This window comes from Puma concolor, chromosome D2 (assembly GCF_028749965.1).
Source record: "Puma concolor isolate L17-30 chromosome D2, mPumCon1.1.hap2, whole genome shotgun sequence".
NCBI lineage: Eukaryota > Metazoa > Chordata > Mammalia > Carnivora > Felidae > Puma > Puma concolor.
Window position 1 is genome coordinate 74,135,918 of NC_141677.1, and position 21,855 is coordinate 74,157,772.

Sequence of the window (21,855 nt, forward strand, 5' to 3'; positions counted from 1 at the left end):
GTACGCATATTGGCAGATAGTCCTGTTCAGATATGGAAAGTATTAAGTGCTATTTAAAACCAGTTGGTAGAGTAATACAGTTTGAAAGAGTTCTATTGGCAGGGATGCAATAGAGATATTATTTGCAATTATAATAAGCATTTAAAAAACGGTGAAACTGATTTGAATTGCTCAGGCTTTGAGACCTTGGTTTTAATGCTTTTGAAAGACAGAGAGGTTCACACTTTAGTCATATTACGGATGTTGGTGAAAAGATAGTTTTTATCTTTTTATCTTAAGTCAGAACCAATAGACTCAGTAGTTTTAAATGACAGGGCCAGTTTAGGAATGTGACTTATAGTTAATTGACATTTCAAAAGAAAATGTATTTAGAAATACTAAAAATATTTATCTGATTTCAGAATCAACAGACTTGGTGGTTACATATGATATGGCCAGTTTCTCAATGCAGTTCACAATCAGTGGACATTTCTTTGAAAAAATAGAAAAATACAATAATATTTAGGTTCGAGCATTGCCCAGAGTTCTTGGAAATTCTTACTTCTTCTTCATGTTGATGTTTCATAGAATGTAAGCTATTTCATAGAACTGAATTGGAAATAAATATAGAATTTTACCTTCTTTACCTATATTTAAAAAGGGTTCTTTGGATTTCCTTGTTTGTTTATTTGTCTTTTTTCTTTAGCGGTTATTCCTTTGAGTATAGATTTTTATTTTCACGTTTGGACATTTAGTTATTTTACCCAATTTCACATTGCAGTGACAGAATGACACATACGGCTCTAGGCTTAATACACAAACACAGATACAAAGATAAATAGTAGAATTTCTACATCAGTAATACTCCCAAAACATTAAGGATAAAACTTCCACATGGGAATAGTTGGTTGTCATTATGTAATAGCTTCAGCTCTTTTATTAATATTGCTAGAGGAGTAAAGCACTTTGTAATAATACCAGGATATACAATTATATATTTTTGTTGTTAATAATTCCAAATGACTGCACTGTAAATCACTAAAGAAAATATTGTTACAAATTAACATCTATATTTGGTCTTTTGTTTCTGTTTTTTAGGAGGCTACAAAGAAAAAAGTCATAGAAGAGGAGGAAAAATTTATTAAGGAAATTACAGACTTCAATAATGAGTATGAAGTAACAAAGAAAAGAGAGCTGTTGATAAAAGAAAATGTCCAGATTGAAATATCTGACTTAGAAAACCAGGCAAACATTTTGAAAAGAGGTATGAGTACAAAGTACCACCTCATTTATCTATCTGCCACTAACAAAACTAACTTATTTTGAATCAATGGGTTTTCTAGAAATTTAACTTTTTCACAAGCAATTTGGGTTATTTCATAGCTATTCCTCTACCTTTTTCTTAATTATCCTAATGAAAGTGTATCTTTTATTGCGCAGTCCCACATTCTTTAGAAGTAAGTGTGACAAGAGCATTTAGTCATTCATTCAAGAAGCAAATATCTATTTACTCTGTTGCGTGATAGGCACTGTTCTAGGTCATCAGGATATAAAACTAAAAAGTGGAACAATCAAATATGGAAGCAGATATTTATAGTACAATGTGATAGACGCTATAATAGGGATAGGACTGGTGCAGTGATCCTCATTTACCATCAGTACAATTTAAACTAGGAAACAAGGTTACACAGTGGAGTGGGGAGAATTTCATTTCAGGAACATTATATGGTTATTGCAATCTGTGATAAGATTCTGAGCTAAAGTCATTGCCAAGGAGAAGAGAGTGTGAATTAAAGAGATGTGTAGGAATAATGACAGGACTTTATCACTGATAAATGTGAATAGAAATAGGGGAAGTCAGGGATGAATCGTAGTTTTCAAACTTCAGAGATTGGGTAGAATATGGTACCAGGAGGAAGAGCAGAGGTAGAGAAAGAAGCCTGTTGGAACTATAGCCTTTTCTGGACAAAAAGATTGAGTTTTGTTTCAGGCATTTTTAGTTGGAGATACCTATGAAATATACAGAGGGAGATGCCCAAGTGGCAAGGGAAAATTTGGTTGTGAAGCTAGTAAAAGATCAGAGCTGGAGTATTAGGCTTGGGACTGAATCCAGAGGAGTTTGTGACCTCATTCAGAGAAAATATGTAGAGAGAACATAGATGAGGAGTGAAGACCAAAGCCAGAAACTGGGAAAGCATAACATTTAGGAAAAGAAAGAAGAATGAGACAGAGTAGTCAAAGACGGCAAGAGGAGAACCAGCAGAGAGTAATATTTTGGAAACCAAAAGCAAAAAATGTTTTCCTCAAATTAGTGGAAATCAAAATAGGATGTTAATCTGACGATCAGATGTCAAGAGCAGTATCGTACAGGAAGACTGGTAGTAATAGATTGGAGTCAATGGGAATTGAGGAAATAGAGAATGAAAATATAAATGATATTCAATGGGAAATTAGTTTTTAATGGAAGCCTTTCTAAAATGTATTCTTACTTTGATGGCTTTAGTAGGTGGAGAATAATAAACACATTTAACTTTTTTATTGACTTGGAGCTATCAATATGAATAATTTATTATTTTCTTTGCATGTGACAACTATTATTTTAATTACTATTTATTGGGCTTATACTGTATAACAATCATCATCATCCTAAAGATTATAAATGCTAATGTCATGTTGATTTAATTTAAATCTTAATTTCACCATTTAATAATTGTGTGATTTGGGGCAACATATTTAACATTTCTTTGGCTCAGCCTCCCCATCTGTAAAGATGGGGGTTAGTAGTAATGACCTTAACAAAGATTGTTGTGAGAATTCAATGAAATAATACTGAAGCACATAGAATGCTGCCTGGCACATAGTTAAGCCCTCAGAAAATGTGGTGATTATACTTTTTAATCTCATTTTATAGATGAAGGAAATAAGGTTCTCAGAGATGAATTACTTTGGGTAGAGAATATAGGACAGAGGCACACATCTGGGAAGCTTTAAAAAATATTAAATGTTTGAATCTCATCCCAGACCTATTGAATCAGAATCTTTGTGGGAGAGGATAGGGAACATAACTTTTTTATAAGTCCCTTAGGTGATATTGATGTGTACTATTCAATAACTACAAGTGTAGAATATAAAGTTAAATAGATACATACTCTAACTTTCTGTGAGAAGTAATGGATATCACCAGTTCTATTCAACATAATATTAGAAATTTTAGCCGAATCAACTAGGCAAGAAAAGGAAATGAAAGGCATCCAAATTGGAAAGCAAGAAGTAAAATGTTGTCTGTGCCCAGATGATATGCTCGTATATATAGAACAACTAGGGATACCACACACACACACACACAAAAACCTGCTAGAGCTAATAAATAAATACAGCAAAGTTGAAGTATGCAAAATCAACACAGAAAAGTAAGTTGCATTTCTATGTATGAGCAATAAATGATCCAAAAAGGAAATTTTTTTTTAAATTACATTTATAATAAATCCAAAAGAATAAATACTTAGGAGGTGAAATTTAACCAAAGAGGTGAAAGACTTGTGTGCTGAAAACCATATAAAACTTTGCTCAAAGGAATTAAAGAAGTCCTAAGTAAATGGAAAGACATCCCATATCATGGATTGGAAAACTTAACATTGTTAAATGACATTATTACCCAAACTGATCTATAGATTCAATGTAATCCCTAGCAAAATTCCAACAGCATTATTTTCGTGAATAGAAAAACCCATTGTAAAATTCATATAGATTCCTAAAGAATCCCAAAAAGCCAAAACTGTCTTGAAAAATAAAAATGAACAATAAAGTTGGAGGATTCACACTTTCTGATTTCAAAACTTACTAAAGTGCTGCAGTAATCAAAATGGTGGTACTAGAATAAGGACAGACATATAGAAAAACGGGATAGAATAGAGAACTCAAATATAAACCCTCATGTATGTGGTGAAATTAGTTTTAATAAGAGTGCCAAGACTATTCAATGGAAAAGTACAGTCTTTTCAAGAAATGGTACAGGGAAAACTAGATACCACATGCAAAAGATGAAGTTAGGCCCTTCCCTTACACAATATACAAAAATTAGCTAAAATGGACCAAAGTCTTAAGCTTATGAAGTAAAACAATAAACCTTTTAGAAGAAATCATATAGGAAACACTTCGTCATATTGGAATTGGAGATGATTTCTTGGATACCAAAAATACAGGCAACAAAAGAAAAAAATACATAGGTTGTATTTCATTAAAATAAAGATCTTTTGTATATCAGAAGACACTATCAAGAGAATAAAAACAAAACTCTCAGAAATAATGGGTTGTGTTTTCTTATGGAAGAAAATATTTGCAAATCCTATCTTTGATAAGGGATTAATATCCAGAATATTTTTAAGTAGTCTCTGCACCCAATGTGAGGCTCAAACTCCTGACCCCGAGATCAAGAGTCACATGCTGTATCAACTGAGTCTGCCAAGTGCCCTTAGTGTCCAGAATATATGAAGAACTACAGCTCAACACTAGGAAAATATCTCAATTAAAAAATGGGCAAAGGACTTGAATAAACATTTCTCCAAAGATATGGCCAGTACGCACATGAAAAGATGCTCAACATGACTAGTCATTAGAGAAATGGAAATCAAAACCATAATGAGATACCACTTCACGCCTATTAGGATGGCTATTATCAAAACAAATCAGAAGTCTCCACAATATGATATTCACAATGTTCAGGATGCAATCCAAAATCACTCGACCTCTGAAGAATCCGTGAAATGTGACCTAGTATCAGAAGAAAACCATGAGATGCCAAACTCACAGTGATCTAGATATTGGAATTATCAAATATTTTATAGCAGCTATTATTGAGCTATGCTCAACGAATAAAGGAAAATGCACTTGCAATAGATGAAAAGACAGGTAATCTCAGTGGAGAAATAGAAAATGTAAAAAAAAAAAAGAACATTTTAGAATGTCACAATACATTATCTGAAATAAAAATGTCACTGATAAATGAGGAGTTAAGATGGTGGAGAAGTAGGGGGACCCTGGACTTTCCTAGTCCCTCAAATTCAGCTGTGTTGAGGTCAGATCACTTAGAACACCCAGGAAGTCGATCTGCAGACTGGCAGAAGGATCTCCAAGGTTGGAGGGAGACAGTGTGGTAGTTGCGAGGTACATAGAAGTGAATTGGGGGGAGAGGAAAACAGCACTCCTGAACCCTTTTCATGGAGAGACAAAAGGGAGACTAAGAGGGGTTAAGAGAGTCCGGCATCAGTTTGCACAAGAGGAAAACCTCTGTGGACAACAGACTGGGGAGTGAGAAGTACTGAGCGTTGCAGGGTTCTTTTTGCAAACAGTCTTCAGAGCTCAAAATCTGAGGCTTTGGAAGTGCCTTTCTCCAGAGTGGAGCTGTGGTGCAAGCTCCTGCGGGGAGGGAGCTGGCCCCAGACTGCAAAGCATGGTGTAGAGATCTCTGGGGTGCATTAAGAGAGAACTTTCCCTGCCTGGAGTACTTTTGGAAGAGGGTATATTGCCTCCCCAAGGACAAAAGACCCTGAAGGTGCCGGCAAAAGCCCTTTCAACAGTAGGGGACAGAGGTGCACCCAGAGGGAATACAACCTTTGCTGCTTTTAGCAGTGCTATACCATAGATTCCACAGATTGCACAGGTGTAGGCCTGATTTTCAGGGGCAAAGAACTTCACAGTGTGGAGAAACTCTTTCTAGAGAAGGGGGCTGGGTCTGAAGAGCCAGGGACTTTAAGACTTGAGTTTTGAATCCCAGCCTCACACCAAAGAAAAAATGCAGGAGAGTTGTGGTGCAGGGTGAGTCGACTGCCCTCACAATTCTGTGAGGGCTGCCTGAACAGTAGGGGGTGTGACATCCCCAGCCAAGGGATGAGAGATTGAGGTGGTACCATTCCCCCCCCCCCATTATCAACAAGACGGGACTTCAGAGTGCAACACAGTGGCCCCCAGTGGAGGTGGGACCCACTTACACCAAACCCTATCCCCCTATGCCTGGCAACCACTTATTCACTGAGGTAAGACTGATGCTGAGCCAATGCAGCAGGCTTCTCTTCCAGAAGACCAGAGCAGCCAGCACCCTGCGTGAACCAAGTATACTGAAAATCGAATGCTTCAAAACAGCATCTGCAGTTCTGGTGGAAACAGGATCAGACTTCCTTTTATTCTTTCTTCTTCTTTTTTTTCATTTGGAATCAGGTTCATGTGTCTTGTTTGTTTTTTAAATTTCCTTTTCTTTTTTTAGGATCAAGCTTCTTTTTTTTCTTTCTTTTTTCTTTTCTTCTTTTCTTACCTCCCCCCTTCTTTTTTTTTTGGAATCAGCCTTATAGTTTGTTGTTGTTGTTGTTGTTGTTTTTACATTTTGTTGTTGTTGTTGTTGTTCCCTTTCCTTTTATCTTTTTTGGGGATCAGGGTTTTCTTTCCGTTTTTTTTTCCAAACAAATTAAAGCACATTTTAATGACCAAATGAAAGCTCACCTAAAGGTCCAAACACCCCACACAGCAAGTAAGGAAGAACTCTGTGGAGTACTGGCCAGTGGGAAAAAGCAGGCAAAGCACAACAGCACAGTGCACACAGCTTACATCAGAAACACTTCCTGAAGTGCCAGGTTCTGAAGTGTATGAGCCCTTTTGAATATAGCATTACTCTCAGGTTCAGGAAATATAACAAGCATTTAAAACATGTAGAAGACAGAAACTTAGCCAAATGACAAGACAGAAGAAGTCTCCCCAAAAGAAAGGTCAAGAAGAAATTACAGCCAGAGACTTGCTCAGAACAGACATAAGCAATATATCTGAACAAGAATTTAGAACAATAGTCATAACTACTAGCTGGGCTTGAAAAGAAAACATAGAAGATACCAGAGAAACCCTTGCTGCAGAGATCACAGACCTAAAAATTAGCTGAAATCAGAAATGCTATAACTGAGATGCAAAACCAACTGGATACAGTCACAATGAGGGTTGAAGAAACAGCAGAGAATAAGTGATACAGAAGACAAAATTGTGGAAAATAATGGAGCTAAAAAGAAAAGGGAAAGGAAACTTACCATGAGGGGTGATTTAGAGAACTTAGTGATTCCATAAAATTAAACAATATCCATATCATAGGAATCCCAAAAGAGGAATGGTGGTAAAAGGAGGCATAAGGGTTATTTGAACAAATTATAGCTGAGAACTTTCCTAATCTGGGGGAGGAAACAGGTATTCAGGTCCAAGAGGCACAGAGAACTACCCCCAAAACCAACAAAAACAAGTCAACACCATGATATATCATAGTGAAACTTGCAAAATACAAAGATAAAGAGAGAAGTCTGAAAGCAGCTAAGGACAAAAGGTCCTTAACCTACAAGGGTAGACCCATAAGGTTAGCCGACCACTGAAACTTGTCAGGCCAGAAGGGAGTGGCAGGAAACATTAAATGTGCTAAATTAATTCAGCAAGGGTGTCATTCAGAATAGAAGGAGAGATAAAGAGTTTCCCAAACAAACAAAAACTAAAGGAGTTCATGACCACTAAACCAGCCCTACAAGAAATTTTGGGGGGGCTCTTTGAGTGGAGAAAAAAAAGACCAAAGCAACAGATACTTCAAAGGACCAGAGAACATCACCAGAAACACCAACTCTACAGGTAACACAATGGCACTAAATTCTTATCTTTCATTATCACTCTGAATATAAATAGACTAAATGCTGCAGTGAAAAGACATAGGATATCAGAATGTAAAAAAACAAAAACAAACAAACAATAAATAAGATCCATCTATATGCTGCCTACAAGAGATTCATTTTAGACCTAAAGACATGTGCAGATGGAAAGTGAAGGGATGGAAAAACATCTACCCGTCAACTATATATTAAAACAAAGACTGTAACAAGAGATGAAGAAGGGCATTATATAATTAAGGCATCTATCCATCAAGAAGATCTCACAATTTTAAGTATTTATGCCTCCAACTTAGAGAACCCAAATACATAAATCAGTTAACAACAAACATAAGGGCATTGATAATAATACCATAATAGTAGGAGACTTTAATGTCCCATTTACAACAATGGACCGATCATCCAAGCAAAACAATGACTTTGAATGACACACCAGACCAGATTGACTTAACAGGTATTCAAACCATTTCATTCTAAAGCAGCAGAATACACATTCTTCTTGAGTGCCCATGGAACATTCTCCAAAATAGATCACATACTGGATCACAAATCAGCCCTCAACAGGTACAAAAAGATTGAAATCACAACACTATGAAACTTGAAATCAACCGCAAGAAATAATTTAGAAAGCCCTCAAATACACAGAGGTTAAAGAACATCCTACTAAAGAATGAAGGTGTTAACCAGGAAATTAAAGAAATTAAAAAAAAATACCTGGAAGCAAATGAAAATGAAAAATGACAGTTTAAACACTTTGGGATGCAGCAAAGACAGTCCTCAGAGGAAAGTATATTGCAATTCAGGCCTATCTCAAGAAGCAAGAAAGGTCCCAAATACAAAATCTAACCTTACACCTACAGGAGCTCAGAAAGGAAGAGCAAATAAAGCCTAAATACAGCAAAAAAAAAAAAAAAAAAAAAAAAAAAAAAAAAAAAGGGGGGGGGGATAATAAAGATTAGAGCAGAAATAAATGATAGAAACAAACAAAAACAACTAGCAGAACAGGTCATGAAACTATGAGCTGGTTCTTTGAAAAATAAACAAAATTGATAAACCCCTAGCCAGACTTATCAAAAAGCAAGGACCTAAATAGATAAAATCATGACTGAAAGAGGAGAGATCACAACCAACACCACAGAAATGCAATTTTAAGAGAATACTGTGAAAAATTATATGCAAACAAACTGGGCAATCTGGAAGAAATGGACACATTCCTAGAAACATACAAACTACTAAAACAAACAAGAAGAAATGGAAAATTTGAAGAGACCCATACCCAACAAAGAAATTCAATCAAAATTCAAAGATCTCCCAACAAACAAGAGTCCTGGGCCAGATGGCTTCCCAGGGGAATTTTACCGGACATTTAAAGAAGGGTTAATACCTATTCTTCTCAAACTGTTCCAAAAGAAAGAAAAGAAAAGAAAAGAAGAGAAGAGAAGAGAAGAGAAGAGAAGAGAAGAGAAGAGAAGAGAAGAGAAGAGAAGAGAAAAGAAAAGAAAAAAGAAATGGAAAGAAAGTTTCCAAACTGATTCTATAAAGCCAGCTTTTCCTCGATTCCAAAACTAGATAAAGACTCCAGTAAAAAGAGAATTACAGGCCAATATCCCTGATGAATTTGTATGAAAAAATTCTCAACAAGATACCAGCAAATCAAATTCCACAGTGCATTAAAAGAATTATTCACCATAATCAAGTGGGATTCATTCCTGGGCTGCAGAGCTCATTCAATATTCACAAATCAATCAACATGATGTACTACATTAATAAGAAAGGATAAGAACCATAGGAACCTCTCAATAGATGCAGAAAAAACATTTGACAAAATACAGCATCCTTTCTTGATAAAAAAACTTCAAGAAAGGATAGAAGAAACATGTATCCACATCATAAAGGCCATATATGAAAGACCCACAGCTATTATCATCCTCAGTGGAGAATACTGAGAGCTTTCCCCCTAAGGTCAGGAACACAACAAGGATGTCCACTCTCACCAGTCTTTTTCAACATAGTACTGGCAGTCCTAGCCTCAGCAGTCAGACCACAAAAAGAAATACAAGACATACAAATTGGCAAAGAAGAAGTCAAACTTTCACTTTTTGCAGATGACATGATACTCTACATGGGAAACCCAAAAGACTCCACCAAAAAACTGCTAGAACTGATACATGAATTCACCAAAGTCTCAGGATACAAAATCAATGTACAGAAATTGGTTGCGTTTCTATACACCAATAATGAAGCAGCAGAAACAGAAATTAAGGAATCTATCCCATTTACAATTGCACTAAAACCATAAGATAACTAGGAATAAACCTAATCAAAGAGGTAAAAGATTTGTATGCTGAAAACTATAGAAAGCTTATGAAAGAAATTGAAGAAGACACAAAGAAGTAGAAAAACATTACATACTCATGGATTGGAAGAACAAGTATTGTTAAAATGTCTATACTACCCAAAGTAATCTATACATTCAGTGAAATCCGTATCAAAATAACACCAGAATTCTTCACAGAACTAGAACAAACAATTCTAAAATTTGTATGGAACCAGAAAAGACCTGAATAGTCAGAGTATTGTTGAAAAAGAAAACCAAAGCTGGACGCATCACAATTCCAGACATCAAGGTGTATTACAAAGCTGTAATCATCAAGATAGTATGGTACTGGCACAAGAACAGACAAATAAATCAATAGAACAGAAGAGAGAACCCAGAAATAGACCCATAAATGTATGGCCAACTAATCTTTGACAAAGCAGGAAAGACAGCCAATGGAAAAAAGATGGTCTCTTCAGCAAATTATGCTGGGAAAACTGGACAGTGACATGCAGAATAATGAAACTAGACAACTTTTTTACACCATACACAAAAATAAATTAAAAATGGATAAAAGACCTAACTGTAAGACAGGAAATCATCAAAATCATGCAGGAGAAAACAGGCAGCAACCTCTCTGACCTTGGCACAGTAACTTCTTACTAGTCCTGTCTCAAGAAGCAAAACTGAGCTATTGGGACCTCCTCAAGATTAAAAGCTTATGCACAGTGAAGAAAACAATCAACAAAACTAACATGCAACTGACAGAATGGGAGGAGATATTTGCAAATGACATATTGGGTAAAGGGTTAGTATCCAAAATCTATAAAGAACGTATCAAACTCAACACCCAAAGAACAAATAATCCAGTAAAGAAATAGACAGACGACATGAATAGACACTTTCCCAAAGAAGATATCCAGATAGCTAACAGACATATGAAAAGGTGCTCAACATTACTCATCATCAGGGAAATACAAATCAAAATCACAATGAGATACCACCTCACACCTGTCAGAATGGCTCAAATCAGGAACTCAGGAAACAACAGACGTTGGCAAGGATGCAGAGATAGGGGAACATTTTTGCACCGTTGGTGGGAATGCAAAGTGGTGCAGCCACTCTGGAAAACATTATGAATGTTCCTCAAAAAGTTAAAAATAGAAATACCCTATGACACAGCAATTGCACTACGAGGTATACAATGGATACAAAAGTGCTGATTCAAAAGGGCACATGCACCCCAATATTTATAGCAGCAGTATCAACAATAGCCAAATTATGTGAAGAGCCCAAATATACATTGACTGATGAATCAGTAAAGAAGACATGGTATGTATGTACAATGGAATATTACTCATATATAAAAAAATGAAATCTTGCCATTTTCAACAGCATGGATGGAACTAGAACGAATTATGCTAAGTGAAATTAAGTCAGAGAAAGACAAACATCATATGATTGCACTCATATGTGGAATTTAAGAAACAAAACAGGTGAACATAGGAGAGAGAAAAGAAAAATAAGATAAAAGTAGTGAGGAAGGGGGCGCCTGGGAGACTCAGTTGGTTAAGCATCTGACTCTTGATTTTGGCTCAGTTCATGATCTCAGGGTTCATGGTTTGAGCCCTGTGCTGGCAGTGCAAAGCCTGCCTAAGATTCTCTCTCTCTCCCTTTCTGTCTCTGCCCCTCCCCACTCAGGATAAATAAATAAACTTGGAAAAAAAAAAAAAAAAAAAAAGAGGGAGGCAAACCATACCAGAGCCTTAAATACACAGAACAAACTGAGGGTTGCTGGAGGGAGGTGGGTGGGTGGATGAGCTAAATGGGTGATGGGCATGAAGGAGGGCACTTGTTGGGATGAGCACTGGGTGTTAAATGTAAATGATGAATCACAGGTTCTACCCCTGAAACCAATACTACATGGCATGTTAGGTAACTTGAATTTCAATAAATTAATTTAAAAAATAAAAATAGAAAATAAAAATGATAAAATGAGGATAATATTACCTAAAAAAATGTCTCTAAATGAGCTTAATAGCAGAATGGAGCTTATAGAAGAACCAGTGAACATGAAGATAGATTGATAGAAATTGTCCGATCTGGAAAAGCAAAGAAAAATTAAAACGAAACAAAAAAAAAAAAAATAGAAACTTAGGGACTTGTGGGACAGTTTTAAAAGGTCTAACATTCATGTAATTGGAGTCTCTGAAGGAGAAGAGAGAGAATTAGCAGAAAATATATTTGAAGAAATCATGGCAGAAAATTTCTTAAATTTTCTAACAGACTGTAATTTACATATTCGAGAAAATAGCAAACCCAAACTGGATAAATTCAAAGAAATCCAGGCCTAGTCACATAATAATAGTCAAACAGTTGAAAAGCCAAAGATAAAGAGAAAATCTTGAAAACAGAGAACAATAAGTCTAATGACTATGTACCTGTCAGTAGAAATGATGAAGTCAAGCAGACAGTGGAATAACATCTTGAAAATATTGAAAGAAAATTTTCTCTATCCAGTGAAAATATCCTTCAAAAGTGAAGTTACAATAAAGACATTTTCAGATAAATAAAAATTAAGGGAATCCAATGCCATAATGATTCAACAAGATATGCTAAAGGAAGTCCTCTAAGTAGAAGCAAAAATGACACTAGAGAGAAACTCAGATCATAATGAATTAAAATAATCAGAAATTGCAAATATAAAGAAATATAAATACCTATTTTTTCTCTTGATTTTAAAAAATGCATATGATTGCTTAAAGCAAATAATATATCATCTTGTGGAATTTATAATGTAAGTAGAGACGATTTGTATACATGTGTGTCACTTGCATATGTGACAGCTATAGCAAAGGACTGGAAAGGGAGACTGGTAAATGGATCATTACAGTCCTATATAACTCTAAGAAAACCAGGAATAGAAGGGAACTTTCTCAACCTAATAAAGAACCTGTATGAAAAGCCTACAGCTACTATTACACTTAATGATGAAATATTGAACACCAATATTATCCATAATGGTGACATATTAAATACTTTTCCACAAAGATTGAGAATAAAGTGAGGATGCCCATTCTTATCACTTCTATTCAATATGGCCCTGGATGTCCTAATAATTTTAACCATTTCAATGAGGCAAGAAGAAGGAAAGGTATAAAGACCAGAAAGTATAAAAATAAAATTGCCTCTATTTAAGGTTACATGATTATATAGAAAATTATAAGGAATTTACAAAATAATTACCAAAATTAGTAAGTTAATATAATAAAGTTATAGACTACAAGGTATATGTTTTAAAATCACTTGAATTTTTATATACTAACAGCAAACAATTGAAAAGTGGAATAAAAATACCATTTAAACAGAATCAAAAAAACAAAATAGAAACAAATTTAACAAAAGACATCAGGGATTTCTACACTGTAAACCACAGAGCACTGCTGATAGAAATTAAGGAAGACCTAAATAAATACATCTATCATGTTCATGGATTAGAAAACTCAATTTTGTTAATAGAACAGTTCTCTTCAAATTGATCATAGGTTCAAGAGAATCTCAATAAAAATCCCATCAAATTTTATTATGCCTTGGATGCTGATTCTAATATTTATATGGAAATGCAAATTACTTCGGATAGCCAAAACAATTTTTTAAAAGAACAAAATTTAGGGATCTATACTCCCTGATTTCAAATTTTGCTAAAAAGGTATAATAACCAAGATAATGTGTCATTGGCTTAAAAATAGGCACATATGTACCACTGGAATGAAGGAGTCCAGAAATAGCCTTCTGCATAGAGGGTCAATTGATTTTCAACAAAGGTAGCATGGCAATTCCAGGGAGAAAGGACAGTCTTTTCAGTAAATGGTGCTGAGACTATTGGACATCTGTTGTGAAACAATTATTCTTAAATCTTCACGCCATATTAAATTAACTCAGAATGAGCATACACCTAAAGATGAAAGCTAAAATTATGAAACTTCTAGAAGAAAACATAATAGGAAATCTTTGCCATCTTGGGATAGGCAATGAGATGAGACACAGAAACGTGAACCATAAAAGAAAAAACAATTACATTGGATTTAAATTTGAAAAAACACTATTAAGAAAATCAAAAGACAAACCACAGGCTTGGATAAAATATTTGCAATACGTATATCTGCCATTGTACTGTTATCTAGAATATAATGAACCCGTACAAGTTAATAAGGTAACACAACTGATTATGAAAGAGGAAAGAGATTTGAACTTCACAAAAGGGCATACACTGATAACCAATGACATATGGAAAGATATTCAATATCTTTAGTCTTCAGGAAAATACAAATTTAAACCACAATGCAATATCACTGTACATTCATTTAATTAAAATTAAAAAGACTGGTCATATCAAGTGTTGGCAAGAATGTGGAGCATCTGGAATTCGTATAGTAGTGATGGGAATGTGAAATAAATGGACACACTTTGAAAAATTATTTTGCAGTTTCTTAAAACATTAAGCATACATTTACTGTATGACCCAGTCATCCTACAACTAGATACACCAACAAATTGAAACATATGTCCACACTAACTTTTTAGTAACTTTATTCACAATAGCCAAAAACTTAACATAACTTAAATGTCCATTAGGAGGTAAATGGATAAACAAAATTGGTATATCCATGCCGTAGGAATACTCAGTGATGTAAAAAATAACAAATCTTCTCATAGACATCATGGATGCATCTCAAAATGATATTGTTAGTGAAAGAAGCTAGATACGGAAGAACACACACTACGTACAATGCAAACTGTGCGTGACAACAAGCAGGCATGTGACAAGTCAACCAGTGGTTGCCTGGGTGAGAATGAGTAAATTGCAAAGCAGCAGAGGAAGCTTTAGGAATTGATAGGAAGTGTATATACAATTTCTTGATTGTGGCAGTGGTTTCATGAGTGTATTGTGACAGCCAAAACTCATAGAATTGTATGCTGTAAATGGATGTACTTTCTGTAAATTACTCGTCTATAAAAATGATGAAGAAAAAAGTCCTTGATACCATAAATACTGTAGGAGCCCTGTATTTTGTATCCTTTCTTCCAGAAATATGAATTTATTTTAATAGATTTGCCTCCATGGTACCTGGACCAAAGACCAATGCTGTTGGTCTTTGTACTTTCACAAAGCCTGTCTCTAAGTATTTTTTAACATTTTTACATGAGACTTTAAACTCTGTAATGGCAGGACTTTGTTTTATTTAATGCTCTGTCTCCAACACTATGAAAGAGATAATTATGAATTAATGACTGCTTCAAAAGGAGAAGTACAAAATGGTGTGAGAACATATAATAAGGGAACTTAATGTGAACTAGAAGTTGAGGAAGATCTCTCTGAGCAAGTGACGTCCAGACTGAAGTCTGAGGCCGGTAGAGATTAGCCAAGTGACAGATCTGAGTGTAAATGTTGAAAAGTTGTGTCTATAAGTCAAAAGTGCTGAGAGAGGTTTGGCTGGAACTGTTAAATTTGAGTGTCACCCAGGAAAAATGTATTGAAAGAAAATAATAGAACCCAGGATTTTCAAAGCAAGGAAAAGGAAACAGCAAAGAACAATGTGAGAGGTAGGCAGGAAACATTACTGTGTGACAACGAATTCACCTACAGGAGGGAGTGTTTGAGGGAGTGATCAACCCACATTACTTGCTGCCAAACTGTCACCCATAAGGACTAAGAAGCAGCAAGAGGAGGTCCCTGGTGAGCTTTAGAGAAAGCAACAGATGGAGGAAGTAAGAAAGTGCAGAAACCCTGTCAGGATGAGCACTGGGTGTTGTATGGAAACCAATTTGACAATAAATTTCATAAAAAGAAAGAAAGAGGAAGGAAGGAAGGAAGGAAGGAAGGAAGGAAGGAAGGAAGGAAGGAAGAAAAAAGAAAGAAAAAGAAAGAAAGAAAGAAAGAAAGAAAAAGAGAAAGAAAGAAGGAAAGAAATAAAAAGAAAGAAAGAAAAGAAAGAGAAAGAAAGAAAGAAAGAAAGAAAGAAAGAAAAGAAAGAAAGAAAAGAAAGAAAGAAAGAAAGAAAAAGAAAGAAGGAAAGAAAGAAAGAAAAAAAAAGAAAAAGAAAGAAAGAACCAGGTCGTAGACGGGTTGAGCAGTGGCAGCAGAGGAAATGGCGATCATGAGTGCACACAAGTCCTTGAAGCGAAGTTTCTCTGGAGAAGACAGAGTCCAGTAACCCAGAGGGGTATGAGGTCAATGGAGGGTTTTTACTGGGGAAGTGTTTTTTTGAGACGGGAGATATTTGAATATATTAAATGCTGATGGATCAAAACCCATGGAGAAGTAGAGTTGAAAATTCAAGAGAGAAACTCTATCATCCTATGATCTAGACTCAGGAATTGGGTAGCATCACTTCTACCTCATTCCGTTTATTCAAAACAGATCACTGAGGTCGGCCCACACTCAAGTGGAGGGGATTAGACTCAACTTCTTTTTTTTTTCAGGTTTGTTTGTTCATTTGTTCGTTTATTGATTGATTGAGACAGACAGTGCAGGAGGGACAGAGAGAGGAGAGAGACAGAATCCCAAGCAGTCTCCGCATCGTCAGTGTGCACTTCTCAGTTCCCAGAGAAGATAGGAAAGTGCACAGGTAGAAGGACTGGTGGTGATTTCAGAAGAAAACAAAACAAAATAAAAATAAAAATCAAGAAACAACCAACATGACCATCAATAAGGGCCTCTCACTATCTGAGTATATATCTCCCTATACTTCTGTGACTATATTTGTATGGCAAAATCTACTGAAGAAACTGCTAGATCAGAAGAAAATATTAAGGGAGTCAATGCCAAATTATACTCCTTAAAGCACTGAATTAATTAATTTTCCTACCAAGTCTATAAGTGAGTGCCTGTTTTCCTATATTATTATCCTATACCATTACCAGTCTGGGCATTATCGCTGACCTTAATCTTTGCCAATCTGACAGGTAAAAATGTTATTTTATGTGTTGGTTTAATTAGCATTTCCTTGATTTTTGCATGATGTTGAATTTCTTTCTCTGAATTTATTGACTGCTTATATTTTTATTGTCCTGTGAACACTCTGCTCATATTCTTTGTTCATTTTTCTGCACTTTTGTTCTTACTGATTTATATGAGTACATTAAGGAAGTTGGCTACTAATTTAGTGTCATGTGCTAGAAATTTTGTGTCCTGATTTATTGTTTACCTTTTGAAAAATTAGGTGAATCTTAAAGAATGAATTGGAATTTACCGTGGGAATAAAGAGAGGAAAGGCATTCTAGGTAGAAAAAATAGTATTACCAATACTATGGAGGTTTGTAGCCATATAGTGAGTACTGGGGAATGCTATTTTAAATATGCTTTAGTTATGAAGGGTAGAGTTTTCTTACTATCCTATTTGGAATCTTGTTTTACTTAGTGATATTACATTCTTTGGAATTATCTCTTGGTGGTCCAACCACCAACTAATTCCTTTGTACCTGGTTGTTGCTTAATGAATCCTGGTCAGTTTACTAGAAACAGTTTCTAGATGGCCAGAGGAAGCCTTTTGAGGCCTAGAATTGACCATATGATGCTTAAATTATTATTACTACACACACACACACACACACACACACACACACACACACGTGTGCACGCACACACAATGTTAATACCTGCTGACGTATTTAAGGCAAAGCCTAAATAGTTAAAATGTGATTTTTATTTGTCTATTTGTTTCTAGAAATGAAGACAATGGAACATGATAGTGGCCAGTTAAGTGAACTTCAAAAACAAAAGGATGAATTAATACAAGAATTATTTACTCTGCAGAGAAAACTTAAAGGTATTATCTTTATGAGCTAGTTTATTTTGCTGATTAATATAGTTATATACACATAACAGGGTCATAATATTCTTTCAGATTGTACTAATTTATTGGGATATAGTATTATTATTGGTGTAAAAAAAGAATAGGTAAAATACTGAAATGATTAGTGTTAGATCTGGTATTTTTAATGTCATAAATTTTGTTAAGATCTTTTTTGTGTCTTTAGTTGCTATGTTAAAGTAGAAAAATAAAAATCATTAGTACATACATTTTATATGAAGCACCAAAAATTAGAGTATTGTTCTTATGAATGAATGAAGGTAGCTCTTCTGTTTATTTTTTAAAGATTGTAAGCATTTTCTTAACTGTTTAGTTTTTGAAGGTAAAAAGAATGAAGCCATTTGTACTACCAAATACCTAGAGGCAGAAAAAGTAAAAATCAATGAAAAGCCTCAAAATGATGCTGAATGCTTAAGGTAAGAATTGCCTATTACATTTTGGTATAAAATCTAGTAATTTTTCAAGTTGTCAAAGAGATTTGAGCATAAAACTGAATGTGTAATTTAAGTTCCAAATAAAGACATTAATTCCTTCTATGTGTATTATGAAACATGCTAATGAGAAAACGCTTCTCTAGCTAAAAAGAACTATATGTAAGTTTCACAGGGTATCAGGTTGATAATACTGAAATCAGTTTTATCTTTCTGCCTCATGGACTCAGTGCTATTCACATGCCAGTAGATTAAGACAAAGTGTTGGTTCCACAACCCCCCTTTTTGTTATTTGTAACTTTTTATTTTTATTTATCTTTTAATTTTTTTATGTTCATTTATTTTTGAGAGAGAGAGAGAGAGAGAGAGAGAGGTGAGCAGGGGAGGGGCAGAGAGAGAGGGAGACAGAATTTGAAGCAGGCTCCAGGCTCTGAGCTGTCAGCACAACGCCTGACGCGGGGCTCGAACTCCCGGACCGCGAGATCATGACCTGAGCTGAAGTCAGCCGTTTAACCGACTGAGCCTCCCAGGTGCCCCTATTCATAACTTTTTTAAAAAGTATTGAAATTATTTTTTATCTTTTTAGATCTAAGGGGGGAAAATCACAAATTCCTATTTTTCTTGAAATTTATTACTACCGGTTTGGTGCTGAAAGAACGAAATGTATTTTTTGTATGGAACGTTTAGATGCTTTTTATGCATTTGGATAATGAAAGAAAGGCTGGCGTTTGAAATAACACAGTCATACACACAAGGAGAAAGCCTTTGGTTTATTAATTTTACTATTATTTATTAATAATTCAATGTTATATTTTCTGGCTTAATTTCAAATAAGTTCATATACTTTCTAGGCTAAAATATAAGGAAAGAAACCTCATTACTGAATCTATGAGAAGCAAATGAAGTCTTCTTTTACATAAATCATATAGAAATATGTCCACTAGAGCTGAACAAATGCTTCATATTAGCAGTGTATTGCTTTAGGCCATACTTTTAGTAGATTGTGAGAAAATATTTGCAATTTAATTTTATGTTAAGTTTTATAAGCATGAAATATCAATCTCTTGGGTGATATGTATGATGCAGAATGCGTTTCTGTAATGACAATCTGCTCATTGATTTTTTTTACACTTTTAAAAATGATAATGCCCACTGGTATCATTATGGTTAGTAGTGTAAGGACTTCGGATGTGAACTCCAGTTTTGTGGGTTTATCACTCAGTCATAAAAATTTGCCCTGGGTTAAAATTAAACACACAAAGTCTGTTAGAGTGTTTTTTCCTTCACAGATGGTGACAGGAAATTTGAATAGAAAGAAACATCAGTCTGTATACACTGTCCATTTTCTGCATTTTAGCAGTTATTTACCAGTTCCCACTTTAAATTGTTTGATATGTGTAGCTTATTTTGCCAACTGGTATGTTCTATAAAAGTTATTTCAAGTATAAAGAACCAAGTCAAAGTACTGAGTGTAAAGATTTTAGGAAATGGGGCCATAAGTCTCATAATTAGTATAACAAGAGTCTTATGACGGCAAGAAATGATATGACATTTATTCCATATCATGAAGGCCAAAATTAAGTTGGTTTTATCCCTAACTTTGGAATATTCTGTTCCATTTGAACATCCTGTTCAAATGTATACTGAATTCTGTTGCCTTTTTCCTAAATTTTCAAGTTTAACTTCTATGGGTATAGATGCTATATTTATGGCAGGGTTTCTCAAACTTCACACTGTTGACATTTTGGACCAGGTTATTCTTTGTTGTGAGAGGGCAGTCCTATGCAATTTAAGACGTTTAATAGCATCCCTGGCCTCTGCCCACTGGATGCCACTAGCACCTTCCACCCCCAGCCTTGACAATTAAAAATGTCTCCAGATATTGCCAGATGTCCCCTGGGCAGAGAGCGGTGGGTAAAATTGTCCCCAGTTGAGAACCAGTTTTATTTTAAGGTTATTATAATTGTACTTCTACTTTGATTAAACTTGAACCAGTAAGAAAGCAATTATAAAAAAAAAATTACTGTTAGTTTATTTGTATGAGCTTATTGTTTCTACTTTTAGTAATTGGAAATTTTTATACATATTTTATTCTGTCTACATTATTGGAATTCTTTTATAATGATTTTTTAAGTTAATCTGCCATGTTCAGGTTATTTGTTGGACACTATCGTGATGTCATCCATTATTGTAGAGACTCGGTACTTACATTCACAGTGGTTTGATGGTCTCTGCTTTAGGTAATCTTTTCCTGTTTGTAAATACCAAGATGCTTATTTATTTAAAAGGTTCTATTTTGAAGAGTGTGGGATCATGTTAAGTCAGCTAACTTGTAGAATATTGCTGTGATTAACACTTAAATCAAAGGTTGGGTTAATCCATAAGAAGCTCCCAGAAGGTTGTACAATAATGACTGATCTAGTTGTTGTGATTTTTGTTTCTTTTGTTTTGTTTGTTTTTTCATATAGTTCAGGGAGGATAGAAATGATAAATCTCAGGTTCTTAAGAGACAGTAACCATAGAGATTAAGATTACAAACCCCTTGGAATCTCAGCTCTGCTGTTTACTGAGTAGTCTTGGACAAACAATTTAACTTGTCTGTACCTCAGTCTCTAGATCTATAAAATGAGGTTCATAATAGCACCTACCTCACAAGGGTATAGTAAAAATTAAGAACAGTGTTTGGAACATAGAAATGCTCTATAATTAGGTATAATTATATAATTACTTACGATTACATTTTGACTTCATATTATCCACGTGGATTTCGTGACTTTCAAGCTTCTTTCTCATTTTTCCTTCCACCTGTCCTTTAAATGCAGGGGATCCCTAAAGGTTAATCATTGATTGTCTTCTTCCTTTGTATTCTTTATGGGCTGGCTCATATGTTGTAATGGTTTTAATGATCACATATAATTTCCAAATATTTGTCCTGAATCTCTCTTTCCTAAGCTCCAGTCCTGAATACCCAACAGTTTGATATAATCATAGATCTGAAGTGATGCTGCCCTGATTAAATAAGCAAAAAAGCAAACACAAAAGTTTTATCAGAAGTTCAAAGGTTTTGTCTATGACCATACTACTCCGAACATGCCTGTTCTAGTCTGGTCTCAGAAGCTAAGCAGTGTCGGGCCTGGTTAGTACTTGGATGTGGAGTTCAAAGGTCTTCGTAATCTGTGCCCTATACTACTATTGCATCAGAATACCATTTATGGAATTCCAAATATGCCACAGGACTTCTTCACACTTCAGTATCTTTCTTTCTTCTCCATGAGCTAAAATCTAACTTAGTCCTTAAGGCCCAGCTCACGTGTCATTTTTTATGGGTTTTGTTCAAACCTAAAATGTAGCAGGCATTTTTGACATATTTACAAACCTCATCATTCTCACCCTACCCTAATCCATTACCAAGTTTTATTGATTTGTCTGCAAAATATTTCTTGAATCCTTCCAATTTTCTCTCCCCGTTGCTAACATCCTAGTTCTAGCCACTACCCTCTCTCACCTGGATCACAGTAAGTCTCTCTTCTTCTCTACTTCTTCTCTCCCACTCATCCACTCTTGCACAGGCTGAT

At 35.0% G+C, this 21,855-nt stretch overlaps 1 protein-coding gene across 1 annotated transcript in view; it reads left to right on the plus strand.

Annotated features, from left to right (window-relative positions):
• Nucleotides 1-21,855, plus strand: part of CCDC172 (coiled-coil domain containing 172) — a 60,170-nt gene that overhangs the window by 25,097 nt on the left and 13,218 nt on the right. The window contains exons 5-7 of the mRNA XM_025918406.2: nt 1,078-1,243; nt 17,703-17,804; nt 18,163-18,265. Coding sequence (XP_025774191.2) covers nt 1,078-1,243; nt 17,703-17,804; nt 18,163-18,265 — 371 coding nt within the window. The remainder of the gene's footprint in view (nt 1-1,077; nt 1,244-17,702; nt 17,805-18,162; nt 18,266-21,855) is intronic.